Raw genomic sequence first — 27,058 nt, 5'->3', positions numbered from 1 at the left:
ATAAGGGTTTTGCAGCACACTGAATAGTAATGGAGTAGTACAGAATAGCATACATTATAATACCTTTGTTTGCCTCTTTCTTAGATTAAATACAAGTAGCCTTTTTTAAAACAGTACTTGGATACTTTACATTTCTGTAAATTGTCAGATGGGCTAGAAAATTAGATTTCTTGTATCAGAACTGAAATTCAATTCACTCCAAAATGTGATCTTTATATGTGTATCACTTCTGATGATGTACTAGCACAGAGTATAAAGCCACTACTAGCATTAGTGCTAAGAAAAAAGGATAAAGGCAATATTCTTTCAGTCTGCTTCCACATACTCGTTAGGAGATGAGGGAAGACTTTTATCTCTGTGCTTCACTCTATGACCTCAACAAAGATATGTAAGGAACTAAGAATTTTAAACATTTATTTGAAATCACAGGATATTAATGCAGGCTTCACCAGTTCAGTAGCCCAAAGTATTTCTTTTGATCCACATAACTGGTGCCATAAAGATTTCTCTACAGGCTTTTTTGCAACTTCATTTAGATGTGGAAAATAGATGTCTGTTCATGTCATTTGTTTCTGTAATTGTTTCTGATGGTGAGCTGTAAGCAGATAAAGGCATAATTTTTGATTGTATGTTTTCATATATTCTTCTGTCAATCTAGCCAGTCTGTTTCTAGAGAAGCATTGTATTGGTAAAATGAGCTGCTCTTACATTCTAACGAAATAGCTGGAGGAAAGAAATTTTTCTTTCAACTCTGACCCTCATAAAATTCAGAAAAAATGAAGAATATGTATGTGGATGTTTTGTTTGTGTTTAACAATCAGAATGCAAATATTGGCAGTGGGTCTGGGTTAGAAATGCACTTCTGTCCCTTCTCCCTCCCCGTTCACAGGTTCGAGAATCAGTAATCAAGCGTTTCCTCGTAGCAAAGCACCATTTCATTCTCTCTGACCTTGTCAATGAAGAGGAGATTCCAGGCCTGGGGTAAGGACCTATCTTTATTTGTTCCAAATAAAAGAAATTAATGTAAAACCACCTGCTTTTTAAATTTCTGTTTTACAAAGTGTGTTGATGTGACTAACTGGTGTGACTCTGTGTTTAGTATAATAGATAAACTTGCAATCACTGTGTACACCTCTGCCAATACAGTTTATTGATAAACACCTCTGTGTACACCTCTGCTAGTACAATGCATTGATAAACAAAGTGTAGTAAAACCTTCTTTAAGAAAAAGCTTGGTTTTGACAGAAATAAAGAGTGGCAGCATGTAAATAAGATATAACAGGATATGATGCATTTCTGATGAGCTGAGCATAGTCCAGCTGGTGCCAGATTGAATATTTCCAATTTTCAGGCAAGTATCACAGTTAGTAACACTATTACTGACTGGTTCTGTAGGTGATGCCTCCTTACAGTCAGTGCCTATAACCTATAAATAATGTGCAATAGATTTTAACTGTAATTTTCTTTGTTTTACTTCCCATATACTTCTGATGCTGAATGTTGTCATATGCTGTTTATGTTCAAAAAATATGAGTTTGGAAATTACTGCTTTTCTCTTCTAAGATAATTGTTTCTTTTATTACATGAGCACTTTCTTTAGATTTTTGTTTCAAATCACATACCTATCAATTTTAACATATATCAGTCATCCCAGCATCGATGGTTCTTAGTGTTGTTCACTTAAAATCTGTGTAAGTAAACAAGTTGTGAATCTTATTTTTTTTCTTTCATGTAGAAGTTGCTTCTGTTCACTCTAAACACAGCACCCTTATACAGTCAAAGTGTTTTCCAACCAGCTGTATAAATCTAAACAGTCCCATCTGCTGGAGACACAGAGACTTGCTCTCTTGCAAGAGGCTTCATGCTTGGTTTTAGTTGATGTTTTCACACCACAGTAGAGAAACATCTGAACAAAACTACAATTCGCTTTTTGTTTAGAATCAAATGCTTCATTTCTATTTTCTCTCATAATGAATCCTAATTCATATTGTATTCTATTTGTGAAGATTTATGGTTACTGAATTTAAAATACACCGTGGCTTGTTTAATATTCACTTACTGGGATATTTCAGTAACTCATGATTTTGTGTTATTTTAACAGTAATTACTGTGGGGTCTTTATTTAAGGAAGAAATACCATTAGCTATCAGTTTTTAAATGTGTCTTTTGAATGTCTGCAGTTGATAGCAATGATGTAAACATTACATACATCTGCATACATGAAGCACACATCTTCATTTTATTTTTTTTTCTGTTTTTCTTTTTTCCTTTGGTTCTGCTTTGCCTTGGGTTATAAGTTCTGAGGGTCCAGGGTATGTTGTGGTGTATTGATTCTGCTTCCTCCCTGTAGCCTGTTATTCAGTGTACATAGCTGTGTAGAGAGATGCTTTGCCTCTTCTGTACAGTGCTTATCCTCATCTGCTAGATCCCTTGTTTATAGCACTGTAGTTTACATCTGTCTTGAAGCTGTGTAATTGTCTTTTTTGCACCTAGCATAGTTTTGGGGGGAAAAAACCAAACAACCAATCTTTTTTGCACATTGATGTTATAATTCCTGAAATATAAGACAGAACTGGATTAGTGCAGTACTAACAATTGCAACATTTTGACAGTTCAGAGTGTTTTGTTTGGCACTAGCAGGAGCAAATACTTCCTTTTCATGTTAGTGCATAATTTTCATGTGTGTCATGGTAACACTGGAACGCTGGATTCTATGCAAAACTGACTAATACCTGGTTTATGATTATTAGCCTTTTGGGACTCGGCCTCTTTAAACTGGCAGAGCCAAAACGACCATTAAGGCCAAGAAGAAAAGAGAGGAAGAAGGTCACAGCACAGAATTTATCAGATGGAGACATAAAACTGTTAGTGAACATCATCAGAGCCTATGATATTCCAGTGAGAAAACCAGTGATGAGGTATGTTTAAAAGCTTCTTTCCAGTACAGATTCATTTTCTGGCTTCTACTGTTTTGAAGACAGATGAAGCAACAGATGTTACAATTCAGCCATGTGTTTGTTTGATTCTCATGATAAAAACATGCATATATACATTTCTCTTTTTACAAATGATGATAAAGGACTGATACTTTGTAAGTTTGTAGATTAATACAATAATTTTTTAGTAGCTGTGAAATTCAAGACATGTTTTACCAGAAACTGTCAGAAAGATCAGTTACAGCTTTGACAGCATTATACCTGTGGTAATGCCAGATGAATTATCCCTTAAGGAAGCTTCTTGATGATACTCAGGGAAATTTTAATTCATAATATCTTAATTAAATACCAAAACCAAATATTAAAAAACTCAGTTCTTCACTGTGAGGTACTATATTTGTCTCCTGAATGCAGCATGTTGATCTTCTCCTTGATGAACCATTTAAGTTAATAGACTGAGCCTAATGTGGCTCTAATTCTAAAGGTGACCTTTACACTCAGGCACATTAGGACAATGCCTGCACTGCATGGTTGTGTGTCATGTAGAGACCCTGAACAGTCTGCTTCAGCTCCAGAAGCAGTGTATTAATGTAGTGTTCACTCTCTCCCCCCCAAAATTAATACACCTTGCATTTAACTCAGAGGTATTTCCAAGCTGGCCAGTTACAGAATTCAACATTGTCAGCTGTTCTTTCTCTTACTGTATTAGAGGTTCTGCTGCACTCTGTAAATAAGTTGATACTGAGAAAAGCAATTCATTGACAGGAAAAAGAAGATGGAAAATTCAATTCTTTACCAGAATTACAAAAATAATTAAAACCCCATCCAGTCTTTTGCATTATATGACATCTTATTTTGAGCTGTTTCTATGTGAATAGTTACTCTTTTATGGTCTATAATGTGGTCTTACCACAAAAAAAAAAAAGTTATGTGGAAGTGCTGTAAAAATAAATGTTTAACATATATAACATATATTGTCTTTCACTTCACACACAAATCTGTAATATTCATATGAATTATTTTTTGCCATAGAGGCCTTGCATGAAAACCATGAGATCTACACTGCTCGTGAATTCTGCAGGGATTCAAGTGCTTGAACTTAAAAGGTTGTAGCTCAAAGAGATTGTGTGGGGTAGGCAACAAAAAAGTCTGCAGTTAATAAACCCTTCAGAAAAGAGAGCCTCCAGGCACAAAGTACTCTTGCACTGAGGCTTGTAAGAAGTGTACATTCAATACCCCTTTCTGGCATTTTATTTGTGTTATTTGATCTAATAAATATCTTCCCAAGGTTAAAATTGTAACCAAAACCATCAGTATTTCCAGAATTCTGTATGGCTAATAGACAATGTGAGGGATTCACATTTCGTAATGAATTCTCTGTTTTCCTGGTTGTTGTTGCCTGTTTCCTCTTGTAGCAAACTTCAACAGCCATCAAAATCTTCAAGGTCCTTTAACGAGATGTTTGCAGCCTCTCCATCAGCTCAGAGCCCACCCAACAGCCCAGACTGGGCATTCAACCAGGTATGGTACAAAACTGACATCTTCTGGGAAGCTGTGAGCATTTTCCACAGACACTAGCATTCACCCTCAGAAAGATACTTTATTGGCAAGGTTTCCTTGCCCACTCCTTTATCTCCAAAAGGAGAGTAAAGCTGCAAAAGGTTCAGAGAAGAATATACAGAATGGCTCCTGCCCAGTGAAAAATGGTGGGACTTTGAGCCAGAGCACCCATAACTGCAAGTTGAGGAGGAGAAATATGGTAGAAAGTCACAAAATCCTGAATCATAGACACTGGATAAGGATTGACTATTTCCTGGCACTGTAAGCACAAATGTGAGTGATGGGCAAATGAAGCTGGTAGGAGTTAGGTTCAAAAGGAAGTTGTGATTCTGCATTCAGCAGTTGGCCTGTGCCCAGAGAAGTTGCTGGCATGTATTGTGGATGAAAGAGGTTGCTTTGTGCTGAAGTGGGTATTGGACAAGTATGTGAAGAGTGATCCATTGGGAGTTACTTAATAGAAAAATCATTACAGACTTAGGAAAGTCTTTAATCTGAAAATGTTTGAAGTCTGGAAGAGTAATAGGAGAAAATACCATCTATGCCTGCTCAGTTCTTACTTTCCTGTGTGTGTTGGCTGCTGGCTGATTTCACAGGCTGCACTTTGGGTCCAGTACACCCCTAGTGTAAACCAGCACAGCCATTCTTAGGGCTGACACTGAAATTTCAATTTCTTGCTATTTAAAACTAAATTAAGCATCCTTCTGAATGAAGATGAAAGACCTTCAGGGTTTTTACTGTTTTCCTTGTGATTTTCCTTCAAAATTACAGCTTTTTGAAATGTAGAAAAGCTTCTGCCATATGCATTTGAATGTTAAATAAGGCATTTTTAATCACATTAGGGGTTTGTTTTGTCTAGATGAGGTTGCTTATCTGTCATAGGAGCCAGTTTCAGGGACAGCTGGGATTGTAGCTGTAGGCTTCTTGGATTACAGATAAGAGGATACAACTGCACTTTTTTCCACTGTTGTCTGGATCACATGTTCTGATTCAGTTGCTTTCCTTGATTAGATAGCCTGTACCTTTTCCACTCTCAGGAGAAAATGTGGTTTTGACAATTGTATATAAATACATCAAGTATTTAGAATACACATAAATTTTTGGAAATGCTAGTGTATAAAATATTCTTAAAAGAATATGAATTCTTGAATTTATGAATTCTTCATAAATGCTTAGAAACCCATTAAGTACAATATTTAAGGTGTATTAAATTTATATCTGGGCAGAACCAGCCTGATTGCCACAACATATGTTTTTCTAAATGCTTGAAATGTGTAATTTAATGTGCCCTGATGAATTTCCAGAGGTCTGTTTCCTTTGTTTCGATATCTATTTATAGGTTTTGGTCCGTCCTTTTGTAGAAGTTTCTTTTCAGCGAACAGTCTGCAGGACAACAACAGCAGAAGGTCCAAGCCCTTGCTGGAATGAGGAACTTGAGCTTCCATTCAGGTATGGCAAAATGAAACCAAATTGTTTCTGCACAATAATAGTTTAATTTGAGCATGCAAATTTATCCTCTTTTTCCTGTATTGTTCAAATCACTTTTTTGATTTATTTTACCTCTTCAGAGCTCCTAATGGTGACTACAGCACCCACAGTTTGCAGTCAGTTAAAGATGAAGTCTTCATTAATGTTTTTGATGAAGTACTTCATGATGCTGTAGAGGTGAGTTCATAATTGAAGGACATTGTACACTAGAGAACATAGTGAGCTTTTTGAAGTTGTCAGAACAAGACTTTTCCATATAATAATTTCCCCATCCTGTGCCTCTCTATTTTGTCATTCCTTATGATTTTATATCTAGTCAATACTGCAAGGTTATCAGAGGGAGCAATCTTTACAGTGTTAACCTTTGTACAAATTCAGCTTGTACCACATAAAATGCTGCTAGAGTTGAGCACATCACAAGTGTGTAATATGTTTTACTGATCCTTAATGAAGATCCTAAAATTGAGAGACATCAACAACAGAATCTGACTTCTGTTCTTAACCTTAATCAGAGCTTTTTACTTCATTCCAGATGAGTGATCTCAGTTCTTGTATTTTTTGCTAACTATCTTGTTGTGCTTTGTCTCATCTTGTTTTACAAGCTCTTTGGTGAAATTATAAAAAAAAGGCCAAACCATCTACTGGTTGTTTGCATTAATTTTTTTGAATGAGACAAGAATTGCAAGTACTAGTAACAAGAAATTTTTGTAAGCTCTCAGTGATGGCATAACTCCTTCCCCTGTTGAATCCAGTGAAAGCTTTCCTAGTCAATTCAGCAGACACAAAAATAGCAGCACTCAACATTCTTGAAAACATAGCCCAGAAATAAATAATGCACACACTTCACTGGGAACAGAATTCTGTCCTCAAAACTGAAATGATACTTCATGAAGCTGAAGGAAGAAAGCTACACACTTGAAACTTGGATGTCATGCCAGAGGTTTTTTAAAAATAATTCTAGGCTGATCATGAAAGATTTGGAAATCTGATAGGCAGTACACATGAAAACAGTTTTTCCATTTCACAGCGTTTACTTAGATTTTCCTATAATTTTAACTTCAAAAAGGTTTTCTAAATATTAATGAAATATTTTGTTAGAAGACCAGAGCTTCATTTACTTTGTCTGAGAAGAGTGTTGTGGACTCCTTGTCAGAGCTTTAAGTTCTCCATCACTGGTTATACAGGACTTAAACCCTAAAGTGCAAGCATGTTTTGTCATGGACTGTGATGTTGTTATATGTTTTCAGCATCTGGTGTGCTTGAAATTGTGCAGAATAATGACTGCTGCCCAAGTAATGGAGCTGATACTTAACAGGAAATTAATACAGAATTTTTATTAATGCCTGGATTCAGTTGGTGATTGAATTTAAGGAAATGAAGATGTTTTACAAAGCATTATGTTGGGCAACTTTTTAATAGGATGATCATGAGAGAGGAAGTGGAATCCACACTCGTATTGAGAGACACTGGCTGGGATGTGTTAAGATTCCATTTACTACCATATATTTTCAAGCAAGGGTAAGTGATTTTATTTGAAGTAAAGTACAGAACTGAGAATGGAAAAGGGCTGGCAATGGAATGTCAGATTTAATTATATTCTTTGTAATTGTTAGTTTATTTTTATGGAATTGTTTGAAGATGTCTTTGAAACCACTGGGATTTTTTGACATATTTGCTGAGTGTTTCCCAGTAAGTTCAAGATTTTGAAAGGGAGAAGAGATAAAATATACTCAACAGTGACAATGCAGCCTGACTTCCTTCAGTAGCAACATTAAAAGCACCGATTTTTTTAGGTGGTTTTCTCAGTGGCTTTTGAGGGCTGTGGTATTGCACAGCCTGGATAGATGAACTGGGAATAGAATCACCCAGATACGAGAGGAAATTTAAACTTTTTTTCACACTTTCCACGAATCACAAGATTTTGATCTTTGCCTCTCCCAATCCCTTCTTTCTTCCACTTCTAGAACTTTTCAAGAGAAGCTTTCTCCAAGAAATAGCCACAGTTAGTCATGGGAGTAGTAGTAAAACACTCTCTTCTTCAGAGGAAATATTTTATTGTCCAGCTACTCATCCTGGACTTAGTTTAAGGAAGCTACTTCTTTCCATTGATAGTCCTATCACATTGTAACACAGCTGTAGGGCTTCTGCATGGTGTAGATCAAGTCATCTGATCACACAAGTCAGAATCTTCATGAAGTAAGAAACTGAGACATCAGTTGCATTCCTAATGACACATTCATTTGTATTCTGTGGCCCTAAGGGGCACTTTTCAGAACCTTAAGGACTTCAAGGCATACTCTGAGCCTCCCAGATGCTTTGGGTGGAGGGAAGGTCTGTAGGAGTCTCATTTGATTTGAGTGCAATGCTTGATGATCAAAGTGGTTTTACTGGGCTGTCTGCAGAGCATAACAGAATGTGATTGTCATGGGATTTAGGAAAGCATAAAAGCACTTTTCATTGCTGAGAAATCTTGGACAGTGTGTGTCTAACCAGGCTTAGTCCACTTGTTTCTGCTACATCATTAGTAATATGTGCTCTTCAGCTTGGGAGATTAATCAGTTAATTTTTCTCTTTGAGAGCTGTGGTGCCCTGTACCATGAAGCTTTCACTGATTTTAAAAAAGATATAAGTAGTAAGATCTGACTTTCTTTTCATGAGTCTTTGACCATCCTGTGCAGAAAATGTCACATAATGTGATCACCATTGCTGTAGGTCAGCAAACAGGAAACAACATGACTCAGTGCTCATTTTTAGGGAATTGTTCCATGTTGAATGAATGAAATCCACCTGAGAAGTGTGTCTGCTCACAGAGAGACTTAATGGGCAGATTTGACATTTTAACAGACTGCTTACCAATGCAGCCACCATCCACAATCCATCTTTAAGGATTTCCCATACTGATGTCAACCTCTGTTCCTCAGCTTCTTGGTCTTTCTGCTGTAGAACCAGAGTAGCTCCAGAATTCCTGTCAGATACACTTCTGAGTCTCTTTGAGGAGGTGTTGGAGTTTGTGATTGCCTAAGCAGAGTGTGAGTGCTTGTACAGATTTTCCCAGCAGTAGAAATTCTTTGCATTTGAATAGGATTTCATGTGGAATTTGAAAAAGCCTGATCAGCACAGTGCTTATATCAAGGTGCATCTAGCAGCTAAATTTCAGTAGCAAATGAAGCATTTCATCATCCTGTTCTAATACACTGGAGCAGAAATTTTGAGTGATATGTTTAGTTTTTTCCTCATCAGAACTTAATTTTGTTTTGAAGTCTTTGATGAGCCATGCCAGTGAGTCATCTGTTCATTTCCCTCATCCACTGAAGATACCCTTTCTGGTGGCAGTCACCTCAAGTGTGTCCAAATCAGGAGCTTACTGATTTTGCTTTTCTTTTAAAGCTGGCTACTTCCACTATGGAAACCTGCCCAAGCAAGTGTGGGCCTGCCATCTCTTGTCTCAGACAACCCTTCAGAAAGTCCTTATTCTCTGTTTGTGCTAGCAGGGGGAGCTGCAAGGGCTGGTGGGGCTGGCAGAGCACTTTCATACAGAAGCATGATAAATGGTCAGTTCCAGTTCCCCCCAAGAAGCATCAGTAGGTTGTGCATGGAAGAGGGTCCATCTGAAGCTGGAGCATCCTTCCCACAGCACTCATAGGCCAAGTCCTGTTGGTCTGCTGCTGCCTTGAGAAGAATAGTCAGTCATCCAACCTGTATTTTGCCATTTTTTCATTTTTCCAGATAAACAGAGCCATTTAGAGTTTGCTGTTTGAAATAAAAGTAGTGAAAGGCCAGCACTCTTTCTTTCTCTGTGAACTAGTGTGTATGATTTCCATTCCATTAAATATTAGTGTTCATAATATGCAAGAGAGGCTGAAATCAAGTTGTGGTTAATACATTTAACAGTGAGACACCTTGTGTTTTCCCCACAGTTAATCAGCATAAATGTCATATTCTCTCATTTTATCATTTTGTAACTTTAATAACCAAAAGAAGAAAATATGCAGACACAAGTAGCAAATTTATGTGAGACGGAACTTTTGCTTTTTTGCTTTTAATGAGAAGTATTTCTCTGTATCTCTTGTAGATAGATGGTACATTTAAGGTCAATATTCCTCCAGTCCTCCTTGGCTACAGCAAAGAAAAGAGCTTGGGCATGGAGAGAGGTTTTGATTCTGTGAGAAATCTGAGTGAGGGCTCATATATAACTCTGTTCATTACCATTGAACCACAGCTCATCCCTGGAGAGTCTGTCAGAGAGAAGGTAACTAATCACTAATTCATCATTCTCTTGCTCTTTGTTTCTAGTGCTGCAGTTCTTGAGATGCATATTAATAGCTCTCCTTAGTGTACCAAAGGACATGAACAAGTACAAAAGGACACTCATACAAATTTGGAGTGGTTTATTTCAAATTTTTTAAAATAAAGATCTCAGTTCAGTTTAATTAGATGCACCATTAAGTGAGGTGTGCACTTAATGCATGAGAAGTAACTTTGCCCAGGTATCTAATTTTAGTCCTCAGAGAAAGCAAATTGGCATTCCTGTCTGTGAACCTGTAGTTTTCCCATGTTCCTGTGTAAACAATAAAGCATTTGTGTGAGTATTTGTGAACAAAAGGATTTAGTGGACAAAAAGGAGGTGGCAGGTGCAAAGAGTATTTGCTTGCTTCTGTGTTTATACTGTTCAAATGAGCATTTATTATTTATGGCTTCATGCATGCCTCGAGATCTTGAAGATAATTCCTGAACAACAGCTGCTGTTTTTTTCAGTTTCATTAGTAAACCAGAAGTGCCTTAGACTAACAGCAGTAGTCATTACAATTCTTTGCTGCAACTCTCCAGCTGCAACACATACACCTATTATAGAAAGAGTTTGGCATATTATGGAAAAAAAAAAACCTAAATAATTTGCCATACTTTCTTCCTCTTCCTGACCTGCAGTTAATTTGAAATGCTCGTGTAGTGCTTTAGGATGCTAAGCTTAATTTTAGTTTAATTTTATGATACCTTTTTTGTTTCTTTACTTATTTTTCCTCTCTTTCCTGCTGTCCTTCCTGAACCTCTATTAGATGAATGAAATGCTTAAGAAGGTACAACATTAATAAATTAGTTGAGATACTCCTGTTGTTCCCAGTTTAAGATTTAGCTCGGGTTTGTGCCATTCAGCAACCTCTTTGCAGTTTGTGTTACTTGACTGTGACACAGTAATTGTTTATTTGCCAGTAATATTTGCAGTAAATTGCTACATTTACATTACAACATGCCAGAGGCTCTACTTTCTGCTCTTAATTATGGTTGAGAAGAATCACCACTGTGTGCCTTCTCTTCTAACTTGGAGCTCTAGCTGCAGGGCATGCCCAGCTGTTCCACCTCAGGTTAGTTTAAGAAGAGTAACAAATGACAAAAGTGACTTATTTTAAACAAAAATACTACAAAGGATGAACTTTCATTCTCAGCACCACTAGAAGTATATAAGGAATTATAAATAGATCATTTTGACCAATCTTAATACCTTTAAAAGATGACATCTTAAAAGATGACATCATGAAATAATTGTCATTGTTATATAATGAATATGTGCTTTTGAGTCCTACATTTGCTTCTGAAAAACCCCATTTAAAAATGTGGAAATTCTAGACACCTTTGAATTATAAGGATTCATCTAAAAATCACTTGAACCTTGTCTGCAAATATTTTGGCATTGAGCAGTGTTGTTTGCAGTATTATTTATATAAAAATCATTGGGATTTTATGCTTAATGTCAGTTGTGGTTTCAATGGAGTGCTGTGGGAATAGCACATAGGATTAGTACCTAACTATAATTGTTTATTTTTTACTTAATATGTGATGTTACATCCTCATGCCCCCATGTTACTTGGCCATAACTTTAACTGATGGCTACAGTTTAACTTTAACTACATTCTTCAGTGCTTTAATAAAGCCAGCTTATATGTATAGACCATTATGGGCATTCATAAGTAAGTGCAAATTACCTGATTTTCCATTGCCTTGACCTTCCTTTTATGTCTGTAAGCAAAACTTTATACTACAAGGCAAGTTCAAACTGCTATTAGAAAAGAATTTAACAATATTTTTATTGTCCTCTAAATGGTGAAATATGGCTAAATATAGTAAAGACTTAAGTCCAAACTATAAATAAAACTGGTTTTGTATAAATTCTATTGTCTTTTGAAGTTTGATACCCAAGAAGATGAGAAATTGCTCCAGGCAGCAGAAAAATATGAAGCTGAATGTACATCAAAGTTTCCAAGCCGCCAGTGCCTAACAACTGTAATTGACCTTGATGGAAAAACAGTTTTTATTACCAGATATATCAAACCTCTGAATCCACCACAGGAGCTTCTTGATGCTGTCCCAAATAGATCTCAAACAGCAGCAGTAAGTACTTAGAAAAGATGAAGTCTCTGGGATACAGATTGCAAGATGTTTGTTTGTTAGCCTGTGCACATGCACATAAGCAAATCTCAGCTTTGTGTCTCTGCTGTAGAGCTGCACCTTTTGCAAAGGAAAAACTACAGATACAAAATAAAAGTAGTAATGATGTGGATTACTATGTGTAATACACAGTAAGTCCAACTATAATGATACTGCAAAATAATATTTGTTTTCTCTGGGGAAAAAATAAGTGTATTAATGAGTATTGTCCTTTAAAAGACAAAGAATTGTCAAACCTCAATGGCAGTAAATCGTATCAGTCTTTGATACAAATTCTACAATGAGCTAGCTGCTACTGTACTGAGGTTACTCAGTGTTTTGTCACTAAGTGGAAGCAGCAATATTCTTCACATCTGGTATAACATTAGAGCATTTTGAATTAAAGGGGTGACCTGCTCTGTTTTGTTTTCTTGCAGGAACTGGTGGCTCGATACGTTGCTTTGATTCCTTTTTTGCCAGATAGTGTGTCATTTGCTGGAATTTGTGATTTATGGAGCACATCAGATGTAAGCAATGTATTAAAAAGAAGTTCTTTATCCTCTTGAATGTGATAGTACATCCTAGTGGTTGTGTTTTTGGAGGGAGGTTGTACTGGATTAGCTCTTGAGGTCCCTCCAAACCTAAATTATTCTGTGATTCTGTTATTGTGAGGAATATTTTTATTTGAGCCATTTATTTTAAAGGATAAGGACCAAAGCTTGAAAGAAGTTGCTTATTCTGATGTGAGCCAAAAGTTTTATCTTTAATAGGTTTCAATTAGTAAGAATATGTTAGGGCTTCAAAGCATCTCCCATTTTTTCTCAGTTCCAAACCAGTCCATGATGTCATAGACATGCTCAAGTGAAGGGATGCTGACTGATGGAGACTTTACAACTAGACTTAAAATGGATCATTGTCATTCCAAGGAACTACAGGAAAGACATTGCATGTAGTGTGAGCAATAATGAGATATTTAGTATTCTGTCACACAAATCCTGTAATTTAGAGAATAACAGCAGACATTGTTTATCATAGATGAAGTTTTTATCATCTCAAAACTTTTATGGAGAATGGTCTTTCTAAAAAAGACAAAGACCCTGGTTGTTGTGATCTCAGATCTCATGTATTCTCACACCATTCACTCTTCATCCTGTGTGTTGAAGCAGTGACCAATAAACAATAAAGATCAGTTGCAAAGATCTGAGAGGACTCCTTGCTTCAGATGTGTTAAGAAACATTATCAAATATTCTAAGTTGATAACTGCCTAGAAAAACCTTTTTTTTTTTTTTTTTTAATATCTCAATTAGCAATTTCTTTATCTTCTGGCGGGAGATGAGGAGGAACACGCCGTGCTCTTGTGTAATTATTTCCTTGGAATGGGGAAAAAAGCTTGGCTCATCATTGGAAATGCCATTCCTGAGGTAAGAGCATTCTTTCGTTTGGCCTAAGTATTAACTTCTCTTTTGTGAAGTCTTTGGCCCCCAACAATGGACAGTTGTTTCTTGCTGGGATGTTTTTCCAGGATATTATCTAAAGATTGGTGCTGGGCACTGATTCTTTTCAGAGAAGAAAATAAAAAATTGAAAGTTTATCTTAGTATATGTCTGGGGTTTTTTTCCTGGACCTCAGTTTCCGTGCTTAAACTGGTAGTAGTTGTCATCACAATACAGTAGCAAGCATCTGTAACCCTTGATTTGACTTTGGCTTGTATAAATGGTGTATCTGATGGAGACAGTCCCTTGACAGCATCTCAGTCATGGATGCACAGGGTCTGAGTTAGTGTGGGATTTGGTACAGGTTCAGAGGTGATAGGAGAGGCCTAGGGGCATGCCAGGGATCCTTAGTGGTCACACACATCTGCCTTGGGCTGCTGGGAGCCACTGTGGCAGCAGCTGGGCTCAGACTGGCCCAGAACTGAAACAGAGCTTGTTTTACTGCTTGGGAGATGCCTCAGTACCTCAGAGAAGTACTCAGATTTCCAACTAACCCTACTGCTCTTTTTTAAAAGGTGCTAACTGTTTATAATGCAAATTTCTACATACATATGAAAGGTTTGTTTGGTAAAAATTTCTAAGCTCCTTTCTTAAGCACATTTTGAGATACTGCAGTGACAGGAGCAGGTACTCAGATACATTCCTTCCCCTCAAGATCTGATGGAGATGCTAGTCACTAATAATGCAGTTTATAAAGAGGAAATTTATTCCAGGTATTTCAAGATACCTGGAAAATACAAGGGATGACAAGAACACAGGAGAGCAGTTTAGGGATTCCTGATAGAGCATATGAAGAGAGCTGGGAAATTCCTGACATGCCTGAGAGTGAGGCTGGTGGCTGAGACACAGAGTGTGCTGCCTGGATGGAAATCCTTCAGCTCAGAGGTTGCCCATGGATGAGGGCTGGGGCAGTAGCCAAGCAGGATGTGTTGATACTGAAGTGCATCTAGTAAACATTCCTGTATGTGGAATTTCACATCCGGTTGTTGCTGAGACAAGAGCTTTCAGATTCTATATGTAAAAATTGGCTTGGAGCTCTGCATGTCTGACATTTCTCTCCCACATTATTATATAAGTGTTGAACTGTAATGAACCTGTCAGTTCTTCCAAGCAGTTTGCCCTAAAAAGCACTATCAAACTCAATAGTAAAAATTTAGTATTACAAGGTAAACAAAGCATACTGTTCTTGTAGCCAGTTTTCAAACATCTTTCTCATACTTTTTTTTTTTTTTTCCCTTCCTAGGGCCCAACTGCATATGTATTAACTTTGGAACAAAGTCAATATGTAATTTGGAACCCCAGTACTGGATGTTTTTATGGGCAGTATGATACTTTCTGCCCCTTACAAAATGTGTACTGTCTGATCAGCTGTGATAATGTAAGTGTGCCCAGTCTTGTCACAGTTCTATACATAAAAGAGTTAATAACTTGATTATTTTTTGGCATCATTTGTTCATCATTGTAAACATGTTTAGGCTATCATTTATCAGAAATATTATTAAATCTTAAGTAGGTTTTTCAGCTACTTTAAATAAGAAAGATTTTTTAAATCAGCATTTAGGTAGATCAAGAGATCTGCTAATGTAATTTTCATTACTGAGTTTTACTTACATGTTTCCCAGAGTGGGTGGCCTAAGATTACAGCTGCTTAGGTGAGTAGTCATTCCTCAAAGATAATAGTTTGCAGGTGAAATGTGACTGGAAAATGAGGAAAAAAGTATAAAGAGTCACTTGAGTTGCCCATGTGACATTAGACACAGTCTGAATGGTTCAACGTGCACAACACAGAGCTGGCACCTCAGGGCACAAAAACAACACTGATTTTCAGCTTGGCATCAAGTCCCCCCATTTATTTGAAAACTGGCAAATAATACTGGTGCATGTTCATAATGTATGATTAATTGTGTGGCTGTAAACTCTCAGAGGTAGTGGGGTGAGAGAGGAGAGATCGCAGAGCTGTGCAGCTCTGGGCAGGGGAAGGAGGAGCCACAGGCTGGGAAGCTCAGAAACCTGGGAAGTGTCCTGGCAGCAGCATTCCCTGACTTGGCTGGGAGCCAGACCTCCCACGTTCTGGGGACACAAACAGGGGCATGATAACGTGGTAGAATGATGCGTGAAAGTCTGAAAACGAGAAAATAGAAGGCAAACTTAAAAAAAGAACCCTAGTGTTTATTTGAATGGAAACTGGAAGTTGAGTTTAAAAGTTTGCTCCTCAGTTTTTTGGAATGCCATGCATTATGAGTTTTGTTATTTAATCTTCTATGTTCTATTCTAAACACAGAGCCTAACTTTAGATGAAAATTTAATATTCTAAAGCACATTTATTTTAAAAGTGTCACTTCTTTCACTGAAAGCATTTTGGGGAGTGGTAGAGTTGTTTGGTTTGGTGTTTTTGTAAGCAATGCTAAACCTGCAGTTAAGAAAAATGTAACTCAGTTGTTAATTGCTGGCAGAAGCAACTAAGGACTTACTTGAGCTGCAGAACACACCACCACCTTTCAAGGCACCTAATTCCATTCTCAGTGAGACTGGGCAGTCTCAGCCAGGAGAGTCACACCAGCGCACACCCAACTGGGGCAGAACCAGCTGTCCTAGAAGGCTCTGCACAGAACCTCAGTTACAAAGGGTCACACACATTTACATAGTAAGTGGTGGTACATTTTGCAGCCTTAGAAATAGTTATTTAAAGGCTGTTAGAACAAGAATCCTACAGTGCCTGCATGCTCCAGACCAGGCACAGAGGCCAAAATGAATATCTGTAAAGAAGGGGAGTGTAAGACATGGGCTCCACTTCTGACAAAATGTGCACAGAAGCTGTGACTTGTGTGTCAGCAGTCTCTGCTTGTATTCTGCAAGGTACATTTAAAAAAGCAGTACTCTAGGGTGCAGCAGCTACCAGGCATCACAGCCACAGCAGCACTGGGTGGGCTCTTGCAGGAATCTAATCAGAATTCAGAAGGAATTGTGCAGCAGTCCAGAGGGGGAGAAACAGCAGAAAAGCAGCTACAGGAGGTTAACATCATATAGGATTTTATTGCTTCGTAAGTGGAATGTGTTCCATAGGTGTTGATTATGTGCTGAAAGCTAAACCAGATTTGCTTTCCTGCAGATTTGGTTTAATATGCAAGAATATGATTCCCCAGGAAGGATATCTTTCGATATCAGCAAACCAAAACTTTGGAAGCCTTTCTTTTCAAGAAGTTTGCCTTTCCCTGGTCTCCGCAGCATTCAGGTATTGATGGATTATTGCCAGCTCCAAAAGAGGGGTTGAGACATCACAGACTTGGTATAAAGAAGCACATACTAAGTTCTTTGGACTTCTTTGGTTAAGTACATTTGTGTAATAGCATTGGTTTTTAAAAAGATTTCCTAGTTAATCCTTTAAAAAATTAAAGCAGGAATACTGAAAAAAGTTGACTTCATACAGATTTAATGTTTTTGCCCTCTATCTGAGATCTCAGGGCAACAGTGAAGTAAATGGAAAAAATCTCTAAACAAACATATCTAAAGTACTAGCTCAGTATTATAAAGAAAAAGTCAACTTTTGTCTCATGGCTAAGAAGGCATTTTTTTCAAGCTGTATGAATATCACTAGTAAAAAGCCAGAAATTCCTGTACAGTTATGAAAGGTGTAAGCAGTTGAAATTTACTGGGGGGAAAAAAACCCCAGAATTACACACAAATATCTAGTTAAATTTTCATCATGTCTCTGTTAAAGAATAGATTCTTTTTGCATAATTGTAAACTTCTCTGAGCATTATCAAGGCAGAAACTCCTGAAGTTACATTGTTATATATTTAGAAGAGATTGCACGTTTTAATATTTATTTTTTTATCACTAGCCTGAAGAACTAACTTATGAGCATTCAGATAAGGCTGCTGCACTGGAACTGCAGAGCAGGTAATGCCACCTCCAGAACAAGTGCCATCAGTACTAATACCAGAGCATTCCTAGGTATTCATGCCTAGCTCCTAAAAACCTGCTTTCAGTGCCAGGAGAATGGCCTAAAAAATCAGAAGCTATTGTTTCAGGGCTTTTTAAAATTCTCTTCTTCAGTAGAGATTGCCAGGTAGAAAGAACTAATCAGTCATTGCTCCACCATTTTACAAAGAACAAAATGCTGTGGGGGGATGAGAGGAGAGGGTGTAAACTAAAAGGTGTTGTAATTCCATGGCTTTCCATGCAGACACTGACAGTGCACTCATTACTACACAGCTGTGTTGACTTTTCTGCATTTGTAGTTTAACTGAGGTCATGTGTGGTTCTCAGAATCTGTGCTGTCTGCCAGGGGAGATCAGTTCAGATGTCCAATACTAGAACTGTAATAATCAGTCTATCTTACTGCAGGATTGAAAAAATATTAAAGGATAAGATTATGGAATGGAGACCAACGCGCCCAACACGCTGGAACAGATACTGCACCTCCACCCTGCGCAACTTTCTGCCACTGCTGGAACAAAATCAAGGCAAAGATGTAGAAGATGACCACCAGGCAGAGCTGCAAAAACAGCTGGGAGATTACAGGGTACACTGTGAACATAAATGCCTTGTGCATAGAAGCAAGTTAAATCCCTAGGTTTTAGTATCGCCTTCTGTGGTATAGAAGAGTGTCCTAGGCTAGTTATTTCTTCTACTGCCAAAATTCACAAGAGATTTTATACCAAAGAGAAACCATTATAATATTAATAGAGTGAAGGAGTGATGATCTGGTTTATTTCATTTGTAATGTTGAAGATAAAACAACAACGCACCAAATTAATTTTATGTTTTTATGTTCAGCAGAAACGTGTTGCTGCACAACAGCCACTACTGCCAGTACATCCACACCAGTGCAGCCTCCCAGCACCAGCTGCTCTGGGGCTGACTGGTGCAGCAGCTCTCAGGGTCAGTAGGAACCTGCTGCTGGTGCTGAGCAGTGCCACACACAGTCTACTCACAGGTGCAGGAGCCCACACAACATGCTTTTCTTCAGCTTTCTAGTCTTTGCTTCACTCTCTAAAGACAGAAGAAAATTGACTGATGTGTTCACTGCAGCCACTGGTGTGCCTGTGCATTATTCCTCCAGGCTGTTGGAAGGGCCTTCTGCTTTCCACATGGAACACCTGGGACAGTTGGCAGCTCTGGCCAGCTCCAAAATGAGTTGAGGCTTCAGTTCCTGTTGAGCAGGAGACATTTGCACTGAAATCCCAAGCCAGGAGAACACAGTGATTTAAAACAGCCCCTGAGTGTTTTTAAGCTGCAAGGCTAAAAAACAATGAAGCTCCACTATCCATGTTCATTAATATAACTTCATTCTAGTGGATTCTAAAGAACTTCACTTACAACTTAAACCAAATTAGAGAGCAAAAATGGCAGAAGCTTCCCTGGAGTATGTGGAAAAGGGAGATGTTATCAAATACAAACATAGGTTCTTCTAGGTTCTTCTATGCATCACCTGCATCACTTCAGGCTGGCAATAGAGAATTTGTTTTACTCAGCATGTAATTTTTTTTAACTATGTATTTATTCAGGTGCCTTCATCTTTTCTTGTCACGTTTTCTTTTCTTTCTTGTTCCAGGTCTCTGGATTTCCTATTCATATGCCATATTCTGAAGTGAGACCTCTAATAGAAGCTGTACACAGCACAAGAGTTCACACCATTGATGTTTCCAATGTTGAATTTGCTCTGGCTGTGTATATTCATGCTTATCCCCAAAATGTTCTCTCTATATGGATTTATGTTGCTTCACTTGTGCGAAATAGGTAGTACAGACCAGTATGAATACTGCAAGAAATTTGCTTATATAGGTGTAAATATATGATTTCTCTCACTACTGAACTATTCCAAGTATTTTAAAAATCAAATAACATTATTTTTAGTAGCTTTATTTGCCCTAAAAGTACTAATTACTGCTAAGGAAGAGACTGACAGCATAAATTTCCAGTACTAATAGGTGATTTTTATATAGGCTTTTATAGCTCCCTGTGGACCCTAACACTTTAAGCATTACACATCTCCACATATGTGAGAGTGCAGAGTAAAATGTTTCCTTGGTATCCCTGTAGCTAGTCAGTTTATCTACAGCTCTTCTTCCTCTTCAAAGACACTTGTAAATTAAAAAAATTCCTCTACCTCAGTTCCTGAATTTTTAGCTATGAATAAATTTTATATACCTAAGAGCCATCAGTGAAGAGACCATACTTCAATTTTTAAGAGGCTGCTTCATATCCTGCTCTATTTTATATCTGTATAATGCCAGCACCAATTTTTTTAAAGGCGGAAGACATTTTCTTAAGTTGTTAAAGATGAAGGCTTTAATAAATATTTTTATTAAACCATAAGCAGAAGCTCATTCCTTTTATACAAGAGTTTGATTAAATTACTTAGGAGTATGAAATCCTTGTCTGCAAGTTAGCAAATTTGCAAGTAGAAGATTATCAAAGGATTAATTAATAAAAACCAAATTCACTTACTAGTGTGTAAGTAGTTGTGCTGTTAATACTGATATACATATGCTTTTCCTGCTGTTGTCTTGCTAATCAAACTCTTCAAGTAAAAATGACAGTGGGCTGAGCTTAGGAAGAAGGTTCAGCAGGACCCTGAATTTGCCTCTGCTGAATTCCAGATGGTTCCTTTCTGCCCATCTCTCCACCCTGCCCAGGGCCTTCTGAAGGGCTGCACAGCACTCAGGGGACCAGCCCAAAGCTCCTCCCAGCTTTGTGTTGTCAGTGAATGGACCTTCATTCCAGTCACTGATGAAGAAGTTAGCCCAGTATTGAACCTTGGGGGACACCACCAGTGGCAGGCCTCCAGTACTCATCCTTCACCCACTGGGCTCTCCCTCACACCACCACACACACACACACTCATCTATTACTCATCTCTTCCTAGCACATGTTTCACTCATCACAACAGAATTTCTGCTCCCTGCCAGTCTCCACTGCCCAGAGAGGAATCCTTCTAACTATTAAAGCAAGGGGGAAAATGCATTGCTGTCTTTTCACAGAGTTCAGATTAATGAAAACTGACTTCCTTGGAAGCTACTTCAAAAATGCAACTTAGCAGAGTCATGGGAACCATAAAACCAAATGAAAAACCCCCATACATTCTATACCATTGACAGCTCTGCAACCATGACAACAGCCACTCACCTGCCCAACCTCTGCAGCCTTCTGGCATGGCACTCTAAAAGCACAGATATTCAACTGCTGCACACATTTATTTATTGGTGGGAATGTTTTATTTATGTCTTTCAAGCCCAAATACAAAACCAAATGCAAAAAGAAGGTGGCAATTTCCCTAATTTTGCAATAAAAAGAACAACTTCAGGATGAGAGAAAAGGGGAAGAAACCAGGCTGCTAAAGATGTATAATTGTTATCCAAATGCAAACAGTAAAATTCAAATTCTCTGCGGAGGTTTATATTGTACTTACGGATTCAAAATTAAAAACAGAAAGTCACCTAACACAAAATAATTCAATAAAGTACAGTTAAGTGCCAAAATTGGAATAAAGTGGCATTAAAAAAAAAACTGAAGATTTTCCCATCTTCCCCAAATTATGTAAAATAAAACCCAACACCCTTCAAGCCAAATGAGGTTGTGAGATTGTTACAACACTGTACAGTACACTCATAATTAAGATTCTGAAGTTGTGGGCAGGGTCAGGCTAGTATACCAAGTCTCACTCCAAGGATTGTTAACACAAGATGCGAGCTGTAAGTAAAGTGCATGAGAGGAAGCCTGCTCAGCTAAATGGAGTAGAGGATCAGACGTCAGCGGTCACTCGCCAGAGCGGCAGCAGGCCCGAAAACCACACTGCAAATTCTGGCATCCACTGGCGGTTTCAGCATGAGGACCTGCACAAAAACAACAGAAACGTGAAAAGAAGGAAAGGCCACTCATTTAGATTCATAATCCTCATGAACTGGTGGTGACTCAGAAAACATCTCATTTTTCACAATGCACTACACTTCACTCAGTACCATGAAGTCCGAAATGCTGCCGGTACTATCACGGTGTAAAAGCCTCACTTGGAACAGGTATTTTGAAGAGATTTTTGCTCCACAGCTGTATTTTGAAGAGATTTTTGCTCCACAGCTTAGTCCCATGAAGATAACACATCCCAAGCTACACAGAAGTACCATAAGCAACGCTAAATGAGCAACTTTATGCACGCTGCCACAGCTTCAGAACTGAGTGGTTTTGACAGTGTATTTTTAATTCTCATTTTTCAAATTCAGATGATCATTACCAAAGAAACCATAACCTCTGAAACTATGTCTGTGATAATGGAAACAGGTTTTTTGGCCTGGAAGTATTTCTTTTTCTCCATGAACACTTCATGGTTGGCCAGACTCTCACATACTCTTGACTGGAAATTCAAAAACTATAAATTGAATCACCTTAACATCAGTGTAGTCATCAGAAGCCAAAAGGCTAAAGATGAGCCATTCAGAAAAAAGAATGAGTTGAAAGCACAAACCAACACTGTAACTACCCACCTCCACTTACCTTCACTTACTCCTTTCATGCAAAATGTTAAAGTGACCACGAGATAAGAAATTACTGCATTTATTCAAACAGGGTTTAAATTCCTGCAGCCATATGCCTGCCTTGAGACCCATTTACACTCAGGCTGGCTCAACTCTGGCACCCAACAAACACTGGAAGTGGGTTGCTGAGCCAACTCAAACAAGCTGGTGAAGACCTAACCAGGACAACAGAAATTTTCTCCACTTGTATGAGAAACAAATCAACAAAGATTTCAGCTGTTTTTAATGTATTTAGAAAATCTTTTAATGAACTAGGGCACCATGCCATATTTGGCTTTTTACCACCTTCAACAGTAAAGCCATAATTCAATTAATTTCCAAGAGTCTGGGGTCTTGAAAACAGCTTCCTACTTTATGCCACAGACCAATAAGCAATACTCTATACTGTAAATAAATTAAGATACATAAGACTGAATGAAACCTGAAACTGTAATGATAGACTAGAGTTACAGTATAGTGAACTTTTCACTGGTCAATAAACTCATTTTCCTTTTCAAATCCTTTTATTCACCTGAACTAAATGTTGATCCTCCATGTCACTTCCGAGCTAGGGTTTGAAAGCTTCTCCGTAAGTCCTTTAGAAAGAAGACTCGGTGCTCCTGAGCAGCCCTTGGCAGAGCATGTTCTGTGCAGCAGCATTTCCCAAGCTGGCTGACCTTCCCAGCACTGCCACAGCTGCACAGCACAGAGCAGGGATGCTGAAGCAACTGTCACATTTCTAGCAAAATGCTTGTTGACAAACATACAGAACCACAACATCTCAAGGAAGGGAATTCTAAGTATAATTTAATATTGTTTTCCATCCTTTTCTTGCTCATTTTGTTATTCCTCATGCTCCTAACTAGAACATACCAGTTTCAAGGTCTGACCAATGCTCCATCTAACACTACCTTCACCACTGGCAACAGCAAGTGGTGTCTAGGGACATGATGTAAGCCTATCACGCACCTTCTGTGCTTTTCCAACTACCCCACCTGTTCCATCAGGGACACTGAAGTCAATGTCCTTCAGTACTTGTTTATGGCTCAGTTGTGCGTGCAGGTTTTTAACCTCTTTTTAAACCTCCTTCCACAATTCTCCACAGGACCAAGTTCCAAAGTTCACTACACTGTGCATCTGTGTAAAATTCACCCAGTGCCCTTGAGCTCTAACACTGCAAAATTTGGAGAACTACCACTGCACATTCACCTCATCTACTGCTTTCCCAGTTCTGTAACAGTCATGCTCCCTTTTCAGCCACCTCATTCCCACACTGAAACATCCAGCTTTTTGAGTGTTCAGTTCCCTAACTTTTTAGAAGGCCTCTTCTGTATCTTCTGTAATTCCAGTGCATACTCTCTCTCCTCAGGATGGGGAGACCAAGCCCACCATGCAGTGCTCCACCTGTGAGTGCCCCAAGGCTTCCAGGACCATGCACAGCACCCTCTATCTTGTTCTCACCACCCTGACGATGGTGACATTGGTGGCTTTTTGGCTGCTGCTGCAAATAGGAAAGATCTCAGAATTAGCACCAACAGCTCTCTGAAATCATTATCTGCACCTGCCGGCTCTCAATTCTGTTTCATGCAATCACAGTTTGATTATTCCCAGCCACCCAGACCTTCAACACACATACAGCTACAGTGAAGCTTCCAGAAATCATCAGTATCACTGTCATTACTTGAAGACCACAAAGCACCACTCAAAAACATGGAATTTACTGTGTGCATTTCTTACACCACAACATAAGAGAAATGCTGGGTAAGACTGATCTCAGCACAGAACTCTTGGGAGGGGAACAGGGACAAAGTTGTCACCTCCCAGGTTCCTCTCCTGTACAGTGACCATTAAGCCCTTTCTTCCCTTTCTTCCTATCCTTTAGTTAGCTTTCAGTTTTTAAATTTAGGCCACTCTAACAGCAACTTAAGATGTGAAAAACTTGGATACTTCTAAGTAAATTGAACCATCTGAAATGCTTCTATGTTCATTTCCCAATTTATTAGGCACTGACTTACAAATTACATTAAGCATATCACAGTGAAATTTCACCCTTCTTCCCACACTGCATTTCTTGCCCCATGTCGAATCCTCATACCACCACTAACTTTCCTTTACAGCCTGTAATAAAGAATTCAGATAAAATAAAACATTCAGTGTTCAACCACATCTTCTGAAATCTGCCCTCCCTGTACTCTTTCTTATCATATATGGGCAACTCCCATCACTTGGAGGGTATTCTATGTTCTTGTTATAACAAGGCAGTAAGTATCATTAATGGCTGTTTTAACAGTAAGGCTATCTGGGTTTGAGCTATTTATGGTTTGACATGTCAGCTGATCTCCTCCATCATAAGTCATTTACCTCCTCTATAAAATCCCTAGTGCTTACTTTGCTCTTTTTTACATTTGGTACAGAGAGCAAAATTTAAATGCCTTTACTTTTGATAGCCACGGACACTGGGTTTGTTTTCCTGGCTTTATTTACTACCATTGACCTTTGGCTAGATCTCTTTGGTTTTGTAACCTCTGACTTCCCCAGTCTTTCCTACTGACCTCATTATGACCAGACTTTGTTTTAGAATTCTGTTTAAATTCAAATGGCCTCTTCAATCTTGCCAAAAGAACACGTCTCTTCTGTTTCCTCTGGACTCCGTATATGAGGTCTCCCAACTCCTCTCACCTCACTGAAGCATTAAGGTTAAGCAATATGGTAACTGCATATATTCCTTTCATATAGGCCAGTGTGATGGTCATTTCAACCTAACAGTGGAGATGAATCACTTCCACAGAATCACAGGATAGTCTGGGTTGGAAGGGACCTTTAAAAGCCATCTAGTTCCAGCCACCTTGCAATAATCAGGCACATCTTCAACTGGATAAGGTTGCTCAGAAACCCCTTTCAGCCTAACTCCAAACATGTCCAGGGATGAGTCTTGCACCACCTTTCTGGGTAACCTGTTCCACTATCTCCCATCTTCACTTGCCCATTACTGCTTTCAGCACAGCCCAGTTAGCAATGCACTGGGTATCTAGGGGACACTGCTCCATACAGCAACTTCACACACTGCACACTCTGAGGACCAGCTGATGATCTGAATGAACTTTGACAGTTTTGATGGGCAGGTATAGCAAGCAACCACTGGGTGTTTGCAGTGTCAGGTTCTGGCTCATGTAATAGAACATCTTGACAGGGATGAGCCAGATACCATCACTGCTGGATGTAACAAGGAGCCCAAAATGTAGTCTTTTAAAACAACATGTGATGGAGGTGTGGGGAAGGAACAGTACATGCAGTGGAACATAAGAAGGGTATTTCCCTCTGTGAAAGCTTAGGAGGTGCTAGCAGTGAAGTGCTCAATTAAATGTGGTTTGGGTTCACCTGGGAAAGCAAAGTTATTCAGATTCTCATCTAACCTGCCACAGTCTACATTACTGGTTTAGTGACTTCTAAACTGGATTACTGTAATGCTCTTTACAAGCACATCTGATTACTCAGATGCTTAGGGGACTCAGAATAGAGGTGAGGTCTGTTTACTTGTGGTGAACATATAAACATATAAAGAGGTTTGGTAATGTAGGAGAGGAGCAGATCTATTTGATTGCTCCATTTTGTTACATGTACTAGCAGAACAAAAATTAGTCAGAATTCCCTAGAATGAAGTTTGGCATTCCACCAAGAACACATGACAACACGGATCAATACCACAGTAAAAGAACCTCTCCTGCCAGGGCAACTGGCTGCCACCAGCATATAATATCCTTCCAGAGATTTGTGAGTACACTGGTAATCTGCAGAATTTAGACTGAGACCTACACTTGGAACACTGTGCTCCCACAGAAGTCTGCACACAGTGGTGCATGATCCTTAAAAGAACTTGCAAAGTCTTGGCCTGACAGCTGAAAGACAGAGCAACTATGACCAGTGACTTTTAAATGCTGGAAGAGTGAATAATTAGAGTCAAACTTTATTTCATTAATGCCCTATTTCTTTAATTACAGAACCTGAGGACTACATAATTTAAAAAAACCTCTAGAAACTCAATCATACTTAAATGCTGCAAAGAGCTACTGCTGTAGAAATTAATGAGCTCATTTCTCTAATGCCAAGCTGAAAGCACTCCAGGCTTTGAAATGGAGAAACGAGTCAGAAGAATGGACACAAGTGGACAAAACAGCCTGAGGACAGTAAGAACTCAGTGGCAAGATGTAACTCAAACATTAAACTCTTCTTGCTGAGTTCAGTGTGATCCACAACCAAATTAGTTTTAGGCAAATGAAATCAGCCATTAGTAGGGATGTGCACTGACAGATTTGGTTTCAGCTGCAGCTGAGATTTATATAACTCCAAGTCTCCAGCACTGTGAAAAACATAAGAGATTCTAAACATTAGTATGCAAACCAAAAACTGAAGTGAAGCTAACAGTAAACAAACACAAAATAGATTTGGAAGTATATGCAAATTCATGGTTTCTGGTCATAAAAACTGTACCATGTTACTGGTGTGCAACAGCAGTCAGAATTAAACCCAACTACGTCACCATAGCTGCTCTACTTTTCTAATCTTGCTCTACTAAAAAGGTAGAATAGTAACTGCTGAAAATACAAAAATTGCAACCAATGTGCCTACCAAACAAGCCCTCCACAAAGACAT

General features: G+C 38.5%; 2 protein-coding genes across 5 annotated transcripts in view; one reads left to right on the top strand and one right to left on the bottom strand.

Moving 5' to 3' along the window:
* Positions 1-20,216, top strand: part of LOC132072337 (complement C1q tumor necrosis factor-related protein 7) — a 114,629-nt gene extending 94,413 nt beyond the window's left edge. For all 3 annotated transcript variants that reach the window (XM_059470576.1, XM_059470571.1, XM_059470570.1), the window contains 15 exons: positions 890-981; positions 2,751-2,918; positions 4,352-4,457; positions 5,833-5,942; positions 6,062-6,158; positions 7,401-7,499; positions 10,054-10,230; positions 12,162-12,365; positions 12,839-12,928; positions 13,710-13,823; positions 15,139-15,273; positions 17,005-17,127; positions 17,737-17,795; positions 18,243-18,420; positions 19,453-20,216. In XM_059470576.1, the coding sequence (XP_059326559.1) occupies positions 890-981; positions 2,751-2,918; positions 4,352-4,457; positions 5,833-5,942; positions 6,062-6,158; positions 7,401-7,499; positions 10,054-10,230; positions 12,162-12,365; positions 12,839-12,928; positions 13,710-13,823; positions 15,139-15,273; positions 17,005-17,127; positions 17,737-17,795; positions 18,243-18,420; positions 19,453-19,641 (1,941 nt within the window). In that variant the 3' untranslated portion in view covers positions 19,642-20,216. The remainder of the gene's footprint in view (positions 1-889; positions 982-2,750; positions 2,919-4,351; positions 4,458-5,832; positions 5,943-6,061; positions 6,159-7,400; positions 7,500-10,053; positions 10,231-12,161; positions 12,366-12,838; positions 12,929-13,709; positions 13,824-15,138; positions 15,274-17,004; positions 17,128-17,736; positions 17,796-18,242; positions 18,421-19,452) is intronic.
* The window catches only part of FBXL5 (F-box and leucine rich repeat protein 5), a 36,522-nt gene continuing 28,016 nt past the window's right edge, over positions 18,553-27,058 (bottom strand). The window contains exon 11 of one of the 2 annotated variants that reach the window (XM_059470577.1): positions 18,553-19,050. In XM_059470577.1, the coding sequence (XP_059326560.1) occupies positions 18,884-19,050 (167 nt within the window). In that variant the 3' untranslated portion in view covers positions 18,553-18,883. Of the gene's footprint in view, positions 19,051-21,092; positions 21,734-27,058 lie in introns of those variants that run through there. The other variant, XM_059470578.1, reaches the window with a different exon arrangement.

Source organism: Ammospiza nelsoni, chromosome 4 (genome assembly GCF_027579445.1).
Source record: "Ammospiza nelsoni isolate bAmmNel1 chromosome 4, bAmmNel1.pri, whole genome shotgun sequence".
NCBI classification, from domain to species: Eukaryota; Metazoa; Chordata; class Aves; order Passeriformes; family Passerellidae; genus Ammospiza; species Ammospiza nelsoni.
This window is presented reverse-complemented; position numbering and strand designations above follow the sequence as displayed.